The sequence below is a fragment of the Terrapene carolina genome, unplaced genomic scaffold, assembly GCF_002925995.2.
Source record: "Terrapene carolina triunguis isolate 2854851 unplaced genomic scaffold, T_m_triunguis-2.0 Scaffold21, whole genome shotgun sequence".
Taxonomy (NCBI): domain Eukaryota; kingdom Metazoa; phylum Chordata; order Testudines; family Emydidae; genus Terrapene; species Terrapene triunguis.
In genome coordinates, this window is record NW_020664372.1 from 22,471,393 (window position 1) to 22,486,073 (window position 14,681).

The 14,681-nt window shown below is 41.3% G+C and overlaps 1 protein-coding gene across 1 annotated transcript in view; it reads left to right on the forward strand.

Annotated features, from left to right (window-relative positions):
- The window catches only part of FARP1 (FERM, ARH/RhoGEF and pleckstrin domain protein 1), a 150,174-nt gene that overhangs the window by 84,973 nt on the left and 50,520 nt on the right, over window positions 1–14,681 (forward strand). The window contains exons 13-15 of the mRNA XM_029913092.1: window positions 6,798–6,985; window positions 8,990–9,079; window positions 12,626–12,759. Coding sequence (XP_029768952.1) covers window positions 6,798–6,985; window positions 8,990–9,079; window positions 12,626–12,759 — 412 coding nt within the window. The remainder of the gene's footprint in view (window positions 1–6,797; window positions 6,986–8,989; window positions 9,080–12,625; window positions 12,760–14,681) is intronic.

Here is a 14,681-nt window from a genome sequence, read left to right on the forward strand (position 1 = left end):
AGTGATCCTGTTCTCGAAGAACACACTTCATTTCACAATTGGACAATGCAAGATCCCTGGGTTGTGAGGTTTCAAGAATAGAAACCACACCACATTAGAGAACAGAAAAGGGGGCGGGGGGGAGTGACCTTCACTGTGAGTACTTGGGCCCTGTAGAGCACACAGAACTGGTGTGCCCTTCATTTTCTAATGAAGGCTGCACTTAGAATGATCAAATCAATATGCAATTGCTTTTAAGCAGGATCACTGCAGTCTTGAGGAGATGTCTTGTTGAAATGGACAGTATCTGTGGCATGAGCTTATATGGGGTGGATGCACTAGAATGTGTAGGTAGCTATTTATTAGTATTGTTTCATATGCATATTTTTAAAACTAATCTTTTTATATGTAAGTGTAAGGAGGGAATTTTATACAAACTGTTCTATTTCTGTCTTTTATGCAAAAATGGAAAGATAAAAGTTAGGAAAGAGGAATGTCTCATGACTTTGTATTTCCCCCAGTTTGTAATGTTTATTCTTTGTTTGTAAGATTTGAGAATACCCTGATGTAGGCCAACAGCAGCAGTTACTGTCTGATTTCACACTCACCACTGTCTAATACTACAGTATACCAATAAAGCATGGACTTGTACCAACTGGAGGGGTTGCTGGCTGCTAAACTAGTACCAAGCTCGATGACTATATGAGCATGTCAAGCCAAACTCATTTAAATGTGTATGCATGGTATTAATTTTATTTTTGTTTATTTTTTGTTTTTGTTACCTCTACCAAAGGCTTTTACTCATTCTAACTGGTATCTTGCTGTAAAACTGTCACTGGTTTAACTGTTCTGTCCAGCTGTTGGCTGGAGCTTTGTCCTGATATGAGAGAACTTGTTTTTTCGGTTTGATACACTATTTGTGGGCATACATTTTGCAGCTGTTAAATTGAAGCAAATATTTCTTCCCATTTCCTTCATTTTTCAAAGCAAGGCAGGCTCTTGGCTATGTGTGACATCACCTTGCTTTCTAAGATCTTTTGTTTTTTCCTTCTCCAAATTCATTGCTATTAGGTTCAGGGTTGTTTGCAGATGAGCCTGTGATTAATGCATAGCTGTGTTCTCAAGACCTATATTCTAAGGAACTGTGTCCAAGTGCGAAACTTTATTTAAAAGCACTATTAATCAGAAGAGAAAGGTAAGCCCAATAAACTGGCAATCATATTGCTGTTGAGCCTGCTTTCATTGAAGTCAATGGGAGTTTTGCTATTTGGCTTAATGAGAGCAGAATGGGCCCTTCATCCAAAGTCTTGATAATTCAGCAGCAGTAACATAACTTGTGTAGCTGCTACAGTTAGAACACTTAGTTTTAGCCATATTTAATGCCATTCCAATTTAAAGCACTGCTGTTGTCAGAAAAGTGAATATGCAAAACAGATTTTATTTAATCTATCTGTTCCCCATGTGCTAAGTATTATCTGTTATTTTACTGACCAAAGAGTTTTACTACGGTTAGCAGTAAGAGCCAATACAGCTATGGAAGAGTGAGCTGGATTTCATTCTGCCTTTATAGCAGTGACAAAATTGTCAGATAAATTCTGATTAGAGAATCTTCATTACTGGCAATGATGTAAGGGACAGAGAGAACACAGCTTGGTTTTCAGATTGTATCCACACCTGGAATTTAGGAAACACTCCCACCCCCACCTCCCTGGAAAAACTCTCACTAAACTTCAATGGGTTTTAGATTAGGCCATAGGAGAGAGTAAATATGGAATCCCACATTGTTACATGTGTTGACAGTCATTTTTCTGACTGGAATGCATTTTATGTAATTAAAAAGTATAAACCTTAAAAATAAAGTAACTTTGATCACTATTTTTGAGGGGGTGGGTGAGTCTGTGTTGCAGCTTTTCCAAAGTTTATCTAGTAATGCTTCGAATTTAAATCCCTTTCAGTAGAAAACATTTCCACTGGTCTTTTTCGTATTTTACATCTTTACATCATATAATTTTACATCTTCTGAATTATACAGAGGAGGAGCACAAACCAGACTCCAGTCCAGTGCTGCTTTTCTCTGCTATGCAAACAGAAAACATGTAGTGGCTGGGAGTTGCATTTGCATTTGTTGCTGAAATAGATGCAGAACTCTATATGGCATTAGCTTGTTGTTTGCCAATTTTGGGAGATAGAGGAAGTGGGGGAAGAATGGCTTCAAGATGTGTTAAATCCCATCCACCTCTTTCACAACTGTCTAACATTGGTTGACGACTTTGCACTGTTCTTTCAATGTTAGGGTGAAATATCTTGCTACAGATTTAAATCTCTAGGATCAGATTTGTAGGTGGCTGTTGTGCAGACGTGGAAGGGGAGACTGGCACAGAAGTCTTCTACCCCTCCACCCAGCCATTGTGCCCACACAGGGACCAGGCACAGTTATAATCCCTAGTAGTAGGACTGAGACTTTCATCCTTAATAAGAGTTCACATGAGGGAGAGAGTTTCTAAATATTTATCATATGTCTCTGCTTAGGAATATTTGTAGGTTATTGTTTTTTTAAATTAACTATACCTGGTCTCATGAAAAGGACACTAAGAGCCCTGACTGTACCCAAGTGCTGTATACAACCTTTCCCACTCCTCCAGCAGTAATGTACTCCAGCTCCGACCTGTCATACCATACCCCTGCTATACCAGCAATAGGCCTCTCCTAAGGGGAGAATAACAGATAGTTGTGTATGTTCTGAAGAGGTCATGTAACATATCCACAAAGTTCTTGATTGTGACCAATGGCTCCATTTTGCTTTGTGCGTGGAAGATGTATTTTAACCTCGGTTGTTTGAGGTATGTTAAAGATATTAACTCATTATGCCACCTTGTCCTTATGTTTCATGAGACTTTAAAGTCCTAGTATCTTTTGGAATGGGTCCCATGTGAGGAGAGATTAAAGAGGCTAGGACTTTTCAGCTTGGAAAAGAGGAGACTAAGGGGGGATATGATAGAGGTATATAAAATCATGAGTGGTGTGGAGAAAGTGAATAAGGAAAAGTTATTTACTTGTTCCCATAATATAAGAACTAGGGGCCACCAAATGAAATTAATGGGCAGCAGGTTTAAAACAAATAAAAGGAAGTTCTTCTTCACACAGCGCACAGTCAACCTGTGGAACTCCTTGCCTGAGGAGATTGTGAAGGCTAGAACTATAACAGGGTTTAAAAGAGAACTAGATAAATTTATGGAGGTTAAGTCCATTAATGGCTATTAGCCAGAATGGGTAAGGAATGGTGTCCCTAGCCTCTGTTTGTCAGAGGGTGGAGATGGATGGCAGGATTACCTGTTAGGTTCACTCCCTCTGGGGCACCTGGCATTGGCCACTGTCGGGAGACAGGATACTGGGCTGGATGGACCTTTGGTCTGACACAGTATGGCCATTCTTATGTTCTTATCCTCTCATTGGTTATTCACATTCCCTTTCAGTTGATATTTATTTTCATTCTGAAATCCTGTCTCTCACCCCAGCATTTGTCAGATGAATCGGACTAAGCTTGCTCAATGCAACTAAGAAAGCAACCCAGATGTATTTGTCATTGACTGGATATTCTGACATACAATGAAAATTCTGAAAGGAAACGAGCATCATTAGTTGCTGGAGTGGTTAATCCTACATTGAACAGCCACTACCTTGCTTAGGTCCTGATTCAGGAAAGAATTTAAGCACTTGCTGAATTCTTCACTTTCCAGAGCAGCAGTTAAACACATGCTTAAGTGCTATCCAGAACAGGGATGCTCTCCTGAACTGGGGCCTTATTGACTGCTAGTAATGTTAACTGTGCCCTAGATAACACAGGAATGTTTTTGATTAACCTAATACACCCCCTCTTAGATGACTGACCCTATAGTTCTATATATGTGATGAATGAGCCCAAGCCCAGTCTAAGTAAATAAAAATGCACCAAATTATGAGCAAACAACTGGCAAAATTAATAGTAACCTTTTGGCTTTAGTGATCCAACCAGCATCACTTTATCTCTGATAATTGATATAAAGTGGCTGAGAGAGAACTAAATTTTCATTAATCAAAGAACCTCAATGGATGTGACATGAGCAATTTTTGTATTATTTAAATAATGTTGGTCCTTTCACTTCTGCTCCTGTTGTTTTGTAGTCAATGAATAAAGCATATCTGTATTTACCCTGGTATGATAAGAGTTCAGAGGAGATGCTGAGAGAAGACCCTATGACTAATGTAGGGTACTTACACCTAATCACCATAAAAAGATAGAGAGGATCCACATGCATAATTGCATTTAACATGGTCCCTCATTTACAAAATACAAATTTCTAAAAGCTCATCTTGCAAATATTGAGAAGTATGCTGCCCAGAGCACCCAACAACCTGAGCAGGGAGGACCTTCCTTTTCATTTCTTCCTGGCCTGTTTGCTTTATCACAGTAGAGCAAGTCAATTACTTATTTTGACAAAAGCAAAATCCAATTTATTCTTGTGTTTAGACTATATTTGTAGTAATCAAGACCTGTTAATGCATCACTAAGTGTTTTGGGCCACTTCCATGTAATAACCACTCCCTTGGGGCTAGTTTTAACTTGTAGTTATCATTCAACATGTAAAATGGGAAACCATTAGCATAAATACACTCCTGTCTGTCGGTGGTAGTGTTTGGATTTGAGTTTGGTCATCATTAATGTTCCTATTAGCCCCTGAATGAGAATGTAGTATTTTACTTTTCTGCAAAATACCAAATGTCTAAAATAAATAGTATCTTTTCTGCAAGTCTTTCACTGATGGAGCAGATGCTAAATGTTGTGCTCCATGAGGAAACTAACAATGATACCTCTTACAAGCTATGAGCGCCCACATCTTAAGCTGGGAAGCATTTTAAGTTAATTCCTTCATCTGGTATTTTACAGTTCGAACCACATCAGTCAAATTGAGTTTGACATAGATTTTCCCCTACATTAATGTTAGGGCCTCAGTTATGTCTCATAGGAGGTGGTGTTCAATTTCTACCATGTAACACCTGAGTCTTTCTCACAGAGGCGCAAATGATCTATTCACTGTCGTGTGACCGGCATAGTGCCAGAATTTCTCTGTTTTCTTACGTCAGAAGTGATATCACTTTTCCTATGTCTTTTATAAAGTGTAGTTTAGTACTTTAAACCTACAACCTCACTACTAATCTGTTTCACTATATGATGAATTCCATTTCCTTTGAAAAAATTGTATACAGGTGTGTACTAGTGTCAATAAAATTGACAGTTGTGTAACAACCTATGGCGTTTCTCTCAGATTTCACTGAGCAATGATTTAGTGTGGAACTGTGGGTAAATTCTTTCTTGCTAGTTACAGTAATATAAAAACTTTTTATTTCAGGCAAATATTCCTTTGTCTTCGTTGTATAATAGGGTACATAATTGTCATAGATATCTAAACAAATAACATTGTACACTAGGATGAATATGTACACTTCTGGGATGCAAAAAAATAAGTATGGTGTAGCAATAAACCTGAGTCCTTTCACGAAATGTTTTGCACTCATCCTACTGGCCTAATTCTATGTATTGATGCCATTATTTATTGGAGTGTCTGAGTTGTGTTGTAGTAACAGGGGAACTAATAGTTAAATAATATACTCCAGAAAAGTGCTCATGGTGAAAAGCCTTTGACCTTAAATATATGGATATGCAAACATTTGCATTTACTTTCATTCTGGCCAACATAGCTATGGGAGTCAATAGCTTGTTAGTTTCTCCATTGAAGTTTTTAAGGTATGAAGCCCAAACGAAACAATATGGGCTGTAAACATTTCATGGTAGCATAGCTTTTAACAGATTTGACTTTTCATGGCACGTCTTCAGCTTAATTGGGAAGATGCTGAGGGTTTTTTTGGCAAGCTGTTTCATTTGCACAGTCAGTAATCTGGCTGCCTTCCAAGAGACAAAACACTAATTTCAAGGCTAGTATATCTCAACCTACAGAAGTATAATTTACTGTCATAATTTTTTACTATACAAAATATAATGGGGCTTTATGGCTGTGATCAACTAAATTGTCATGCTTTGTGTGTTAAAAAGAATACCTTCTTGTGTGAATGTAATGCTAGCATTTCCATCCCAAACAATCAGAGGAGCTTGGAATGACCCTACAAGGTATAATAATATATGTTCTTCTGCTGTGTGTAGAAATGGGAAGCTAGTAGTTTTCTCCCTCCATTTTAGATGTGATTGACTTTGCATAGTACAATACTGCCATAGAAAGTCCTAGTTTTTCCTAGACTCCCTCTAGATATACTTGTTCTAATATCTTTCCCACAGCTTCCAGTGAAGTACTTTAGGTCATTTGCATTTTGGAGTTATGTTGTAGGAGGAAAAACAGGAGCCATAGGTTGGCTTATTTATTATGATGATCTTTGTGTTTTAAACTAACTGTAAAACTGAGAACATTCATCTGTTCTACACATTCTCTTCCATAGAGTAGGATGCTATGGTGAAGAGCTCATCATGAATTGATATTTAATATTAACATATGCAACTGAATTATTTGTACCTGGCTCTCTAGTTTTATAATGGCTGTAATTCTTCCAGTTTTATCAACTAAATGAGCATGGGGCCAGATCTTCAGCTGATATAAATGGTTGCAGCTCCATTGACTTCAGTGACACTACGTCCATTTACACGAGCTAAGGATCTGGGATCTTGTGCCTTTTAGCATAATTTCCACACTGTGGTTTAAGATTCTGTCATTTTTAGCTGCCTGGAGATGTCCCATACTAACTGCATTTTTATTGTATCATTTCTTTAGCAGGTTCTCTGACTGGCAGCCCTCATCTTTCAGAGCTCTCAATCAATTCTCAAGGAGCACCAGTGGTGGCAAATATGTCATTATCTCCAAACTTGAGCCCTGATGCCAAGCAGTCTTCTCCACTTATCAGCCCATTGATGAATGACCCATCGTATATCAGGACTGATGATGAGGAAGAGGTCAGGAGAAAGGTATTGCGGTTGACTTCACCCTATTCTCCCCTGGATGTTTTGATTGCCGGAAATGTGGTATGTGGCTGACATCTCTAGATCCCTGACACTCTCCCATCCCCTCTTCATTTGTTACAAGAGAAGGAAAGATCTTTTTATGCTGGGTTGCAAAAAAGCTAACAAATAGTCGGAGAGAGGGGCTGTTTGTCTTGTGATGTGATGCACCAAACCACAGCTTGCAAGCTATCCCAGAGCCTCATTGTGCTCCTCTTGAAGCCAGTGGTAAAACTCCCATTGCTTTCAATGGGACAGAAGTGAGCCACAGAAGAATTTGCTGCTCTAAGGGCCTAATCCGAAGTTCCATCTAAGTCAGTGACTGATTTCAGTGGCCTTTTGCTCTGACCCTACAAGTCAGGTCTAGCACGTTTTAAAGAAATTTATTAATAGTCTGTTTTGACAAAGTGCTCAACTTCAGAGAGCAAAGTGATGTTAAGAGTAGAAGCGGGGGTGTCCAACTTGGGCCCTCCAGGGTGACTGTGTTAAGAAAAAAAATTGTATTTGATTATGAATGGAAAATGTGTGCTCCCTGAGCCATAGCCTATGGTTTTTAAACTGAAGTGTTTGAGTCAGCCCCATTACTATAGTGAGGAGATAGAGGGCATCACCTCCACAATGTCCTCCACCCCCCGCTTCTCCTAGGGCTATAGGAGCACCTTTGGTATTAGCCAGGAGCAGTTCTGAGCAGCTGCTGTTTCTTCCTTGCTGCAGCTGCATAGCAGCTCCCCTGCTGGCTGCCTGGTGCATTGCAGGGGAAGGTGGTGGTATGTTGTGATTCATATTACCCTAGAGCCTAGGAGCCCTAGTCATGGACTAGACCCCATTGGTAGCATAACTCTGGCGGCTCCATTGCTGACTGACCTGTGAGAGTCTCAGGAAGAGCAAGATAGGGGCTTGGCTGGCTCTACTTGAGCCTAGGGGATTGTCTAGGAAAAGACTACTTCTACACTCAGCTATACAGGGCACTGGAGGAGACATTGAGAACCAACACCAGTCAACATCTTCCTGATTCTGTGCCCAGCCCCAGTTTGAGCAGCCTAGTGATTGCTCCCTCTTATGCCAGCCGGCAATGGTTCCCTTGGAGTGGTACACTAGCTAGGGATAGCCAGAGCTTTGTGTATGCCAGCCAATGTCCATCACTGTCTCTGACATGTCCTCTACACCAACAGCGGGAGGGATGGAGCATATTAACAAGGGATTTGTGGATGTTTTCCTTTCCCTTTGTGTCACCTGAGAAGCACAAAGGGAGCAGAATAGGGCAGAGAATCTGTCTGAAAGTACCGATTGTGTCTCCTTGACCATTTTGAAAGAAGATGTTGGACCCTTAAGCTGTAAAGGCTGGTCACTGCTGCTGTAACCTAAATGTCTCCCTAGTGTAAGATTGATATGGATAGATTTGCCTTTTATGAAACACGGAGGAGAGATTTTTCTGAAGTTCGAAGTCTATATCTGTCTCTCCCAGCCCTTTTCATCCCCTACCTACTCCGCCCTTTTGGAAAAACTAGTTTGGGCATTTTGGAGAGTATTCTGCAGTAAATGTTTATCACGTGAAGAGATGTGTATTGAAGAGTGAACACACATTATGTGATGAATAGATCACTGTCTGTTCATTAAGGTGTTTGTTATGTTTGATCCTAACTGTTAACTGTCCAAAAAAGTCGTCATCTCAGCTTCAAATACATCCTGCTCCAGAAATGTGTAATAAGTTGAGAGGAATACTAGAAATAACTGGATCCTGCAAATAACCATAGCAGTAAGAAATCTTTTCCAAACTCCTAGACAGCTATTGTTTGCAAGGATGTTCTTAAGGGATTTTCCACAGGGAAGTTCCAGCAAGCAGTCATAATAAGCACAAGCAAGGCTCGCTAGTTTGTAATTCTCCTAGTGATTGTTGCCTAGAGTCTCTTTTCTACTGGAGACTTGGCCCCCTAAAGCTGATCAAAACTTCTTATTTTTTGCAATTTACAGAGATTTCCAACTGACAAAGCTTACTTCATTGCTAAAGAAGTATCGACCACAGAGCGAACTTACCTGAAGGACCTTGAAGTCATTACATCGGTATGTTTACTTTAGTATTACTCATGAAACATATGCTGCTGGAGTCAGCTGTGGTATTTTATTTGCCCCATTTACTCTTTAGCTATTCTACAATAATTTTATTTTCTGCCCCCTATGCTATGCACAGGGGTATTGTTCCAGTGAGGACAGAATTTCAGATTTACACAAAAAGCAGAGGGTAGACATTTACTGTATGGCTAGTCAGTAACAGGTACAGTGAAAACTTTCTAGGAATTGAAAATATGCTCAGACCTTGTGGCTTTAATTGGAAGCTCACAGATAATATTTGTAATGGAGTCCCCTAAAACAGGAGTAGCTCACCTAGGAAATTGTATTTATTTTTTTGACTCGTTTTATTGCCTTCTGTTCATCAACACCAACTAAATCATCCCAGCCAAGGCTCTCTCAAGCCGGGCCTTAAAAACCACTAAGGATGGAGATTCCACCACCTCCCTAGGTAACCCATTCCAGTGCTTCACCACCCTCCTAGTGAAATAGTGTTTCCTAATATCCAACCTAAACCTCCCCCACTGCATCTTGAGATCATTTCTTCTTGTTCTGTCATTTGCCACCTCTGAGAACAGCCTAGCTCCATCCTCTTTGGAACCCCCCTTCAGGTAGTTGAAGGCTGCTATCAAATCCCCCCTCACTCTTCTCTTCTGCAGACTAAATAACCACAGTTCCCTCAGCCTCTTCTCATAAATCATGTGCCCCAGCCCCCTAATCATTTTCATTGCCCTCCACTGGATTCTCTCCAATTTGTCCACATCCCTTTTGTAGTGGGAGACCAAAACTGGATGCAATACTCCAGGTGTGGCCTCGCCAGTACTGAATAGAGGGTAATAATCACCTCCCTCAATTTGCTGGCAATGCTTCTACTAATACAGCCCAATATGCCATTGGCCTTCTTGGCAACAAGGGCACACTGCTGGCTCGTGTCCAGCTTCTCGTCCACTCTAATCCCCAGGTCCTTTTCTGCAGAACTGCTGCTTAGCCAGTCAGTCCCCAGCCTGTAGCAGTGCATGGGATTCTTCCTTCCTAAGTGCAGGACTCTGCACTTGTCCTTGTTGAACCTCATCAGATTTCTTTTGGCCCAATCCTCCAATTTGTTTAGGTCACTCTGGACCCTATCCCTACCCTCCAGTTTATCTACCTCTCCCCCCAGCTTAGTGTCATCTGCGAACTTGCTGAGGGTGCAATTAATCCCATCATCCAGATCATTAATAAAGATGTTGAACAAAACGGGCCCCAGGACCGACCCTTGGGCACTCCGCTTGATACTAGCTGCCAACTAGACATCGAGCCATTGATCACTACCCGTTGAGCCCGACAATCTAGCCAGCTTTCTATCCACCTTATAGTCCATTCATCCAATCCATATTTTTTTAACCTGCTAGAAGAATACTGTGGGAGACAGTATCAAAAGCTTTGCTAAAGTCAAGATATATCACATCCACTGCTTTCCCCATATCCACAGAGCCAGTTATCTCATCATAGAAGGCAATCAGGTTGGTCAGGCATGACTTGCCCTTGGTGAATCCATGTTGACTGTTCCTGATCACCTTCCTTTCCTCCAAGTGCTTCAAAATAGATTCCTTGAGGACCTGCTCCATGATTTTGCCATGGACTGATGTGAGGCTGACCAGTCTGTAGTTCCCTGGGTTCTCGTATTTTGCTACTCTCCTTTCTTCCTTTTGTGAGGATCCTGAACTCAACCATCTCATGGTCACTGCTACCTAGGTTGCCACCCACTTCTACTTCCCCTACCAATTAGACCTGTTCAGTCTAAGAAAAGTTTTAACATGTATTTGAAATGTTCTGATTTTTCAGTAAGTAGCTAAAGAATATTTTTAAACAGCCTGTTATCTTCTAACATATACTCAGAATAAGAATCCTATATAAATCATTCAGACAAAACCTGCTCTTCTTTTGCACACAGAAAATGCCTATTAATTTCAGTGTGAGTTTTCCATGAATATAGCAAGCAAGACTTGCCCTTAAATAATGTTCTTTATGGATCTATAGGGGGACTGTAACAAAAGTGCCTTAAATGTACAATGCCACCAATTATCTGTCCTACCTGAACTGTGTGCAGTACTGGAACAGTGTGTGGGTAGGTGAGAGGGAAGGACGAAGTGTCTCCCTGTATTGTGGACCTGGGCCAGTTTAAACCGGTACAGTTTTCAAGGCTGCTCTAATTTACAGGCAGTTTCAACAGGCCCCTATGAACCACTGAAGGTCTATCAAAAATAGCTAGAGCACAGTAGGTACTATGAGGAGGGAGTGAGATCATCAAGCAGGGTAGGCCAGCTTTATGCCATCCAAACAACCCCTCTTACATTGCTGCATTTATAGCCCCTTTACACCACAAGCACAGCACAAAGGGATAATGGGGCAAAGCAGAATTGATCCCAGTGGATCTAAGATCCCATTATAAATTTAAACAGTAGGGCTTGATCCTGACCTACTTATACTCTGCTTGTACCAGCATAGATCTTGAACTTCTGGACCTCCATTTAACTGGACTTTCTCTAACTTTGAGTGACCACCTTCATCTATCTAGGGCAGGGGTGGCCAACCTGAGCCTGAGAAGGAGCCAGTATTTACCAATGTACATTGCCAAAGAGCCACAGTAATACGTCAGCAGTCCCCCATCAGCTCCCCGCATCCGCTCCTCCCAGCGCCTCCCACCCACCAGCACCCTGGCAGGAAGGGGTGGACTGGAGGCAGGGCCTGTGGCAGAGCCAGGGGTTGAGCAGTGAGCACGCCCCAGCACATTGGAAAGTTGGTGCCTGTAGCTCTAGCCCCAGAGTCGGTGCCTATACAAGGAGTTGCATATTAACTTCTGAAGAGCCGCATGTGGCTCCGGAGCCACAGGTTGGCCACCCCGATCTAGGGCCTGAACTTCAGAGGTGCTGAGCTGGATTTGGTTTCCGTTGAATTTGGACCAATAGGTAATCAGACTACAGTCAAACATTCTAAGTCAGAGGCCAAATTTTGAAAATCTGAGCCACAGCAAACCCGGTTATAAGAGCCACTTGCAGTAGCTACTTTCACATTTTAATAACTAGTTTAAGTGGTTGGAATTAAGTTTCCTACTTCAGTACAATGAAGTAAATGAATCCACAGTAGCTGAATTACCTGCTAAATTAATTCAGTAGTGCAGGGTACTTTTCTATATTTATCTTGGGACATCACATTTCATGACAAATATAGAAAGGAAATAGAACTGTGACCTCAGGATACAGTATCACTGCAGTAAATGTATTCTGTATATACCTTGAATTGGTGGATTAACTGTAAGGAAGTAAATAACCCCTTTCACTACTGTTTTTATTATTACATTTATAGGGCCCAATTCAAAAGCATGCGCTTAAGTCTCATCAACTTCAATGGGATTTAAGTAGTTTCTTAAATGTTGTCCTAAATCTGAGCCATACTGTAGTCTAGAGGCCAGCCAGGGTTGTAGGTAACTGCACAAAGATAGAGTAAATGACAGGCCCTGCTCCCAGCCTTCCCCTTTATCACTTTGTTCTTTCCTTCCAGTGGTTTCAGAGCACAGTGAGTAAAGATGACTATATGCCAGAAACACTGAAGAATTTCCTCTTCTCCAACTTTGAACCTTTGCACAAATTTCACACCACTTTTCTAAAGGAAATTGAGCAGAGACTTGCTCTGTGGTAAGAAAGTTATTCATTATTTATTACTATTACATCTCACAGTTAAGTATTTCCACATTCCAGTTTGGTAAATTTTTGCTCCATATGGGTTGACTGTCGTGATTCATTTGGGTGGATCAAAAATGTTGGCTGTTAATAGAATGTATAAAGAAATCTGCTTTGTGTTAATTCAATTGATAGTGTGTTTAATACAGCCATATTGAAACAAGGTAATACAAACTAGTAAAGTTTCCTATCATGTGATGATACTTTTCCATTCCTATAGTAACTCTGGAGGATGTCAAAGAGCAGCTACTAAATGTCTACACTTTTACATCAGCAGGTCCAGAGAACTTGCATCCAAGAGTTTTAAAAGAGTTGGCTTGGGTGCTCTCTGGATAATTGATGTTGATTTTCAATAAATCTTGGAACACCGGGGAAGTTCCAGAGGACTGGAAGAAGACTAATGCTGTGCCAATATTAAAAAAGGGTAAACAGGATGATGTGGGAATTCTAGGCCTGTCAGTCTGACTGATTCTGGGCAAGATAATGGAGCAGCTGATGTGGGACTCAGTTAATAAAGAATTAAAGGAGGGTAATGTAATTAATACCAATTAACATGAGTTTATGGAAAATAGATTGTGTCAAACTAACTTGGTATCTTTTTTTTTTTAATGAGATTCCAAGTTTAGTTGATAAAAGTAATCGAAATCTAAGTATATTACATCAACGCTATACGGTATTTGATTTGATGCAGCACACATTTTGATTAAAAAGCTAGAAAGGTATAAAATTAATATCACACACATTAAACGGATTAAAAACTGGCTAACTGATAGGTCTCAAAATATAATTGTAAACAGAATCCTCGTTGAGTGGGTATGTTTCTAGTGAGGTCCTGCAGGGATCAGTTCTTGGCTCTATGCTATTTAACATTTTTATCAATGTCCTGGAAGAGAACATGAAATCATCAGTAATAAAGTTGTAAGATGACACACAAAATGAGGGAGTGGTAAATAATGAAGTGAACGTGACACTGATACAGAGCAATCTGGATTGCTTTGCAAGCAGGGCACAGGCAAACAATATGTGTTTTAATATGGCTAAAAGTAAATGTATAGATCTGGGACAGCAGTCCCCAAACTTTTGAGAGTCGTGCCCCTCCCTTACCGGTCTGCGCTCCCTCCATCCCACCCCCAGAGCTCGGAGCGGGGCTGCAGCTCTGGGTAGGGGGGGGCCAAGAGGGGCACGGCACGGACAGCGGTAAGGGGGCCACAGCTGGATCTGGAATCCCCCCCTCCATCGGGCCTCTCGACCACTGGAAGGAGTTTATCACCTATCCCATACTTAGAATATATCTCCCCTCCAATGGCACTGGTGATACCCCTACTGGAACAAGAATCAGGCATCTCTCCATTGAGAGAGTCTGAACCACTTGATGAACCTTTCTTCCCCTACCCTACATGTCCACCACCACCCAGGAGACCTGCACCAGTTTGGGATCAACCTCTGCATCATCTGTCTCGGAGGCGCTGGTACCCCATGCTGTTAGGGTGACCAGATAGCAAGTGTGAAAAATCGGGACGGGGGTGGGGGGTAATAGGAGCCCATATTAAAAAAAGCCCAAAATATTGGGACTGTCCCTATAAAATTGGGATATCTGGTCATCCTACATGCTGTGGGGGCCCCCACGACCACCTATTGATTCTTCCTACTGGCTGTATTGGGGGTCTTGGGACCTGTACTCTCCTGCAAAGTTGATCTGATATGCCAGGGAGTCACCACTTGTCTCCCCTCTAAGGGGATGCTCAGATCTGCCCCTGGATCTGCCAGAGGAGGAGGAACATTACTCTTCGGATCCAGTGGTTCTACTGGAACCAACAGGACTGCCATTGTCTTCCCCAGATGAAGCAGTGACTCCTATGTCTCCTCTAGCCCCCCCT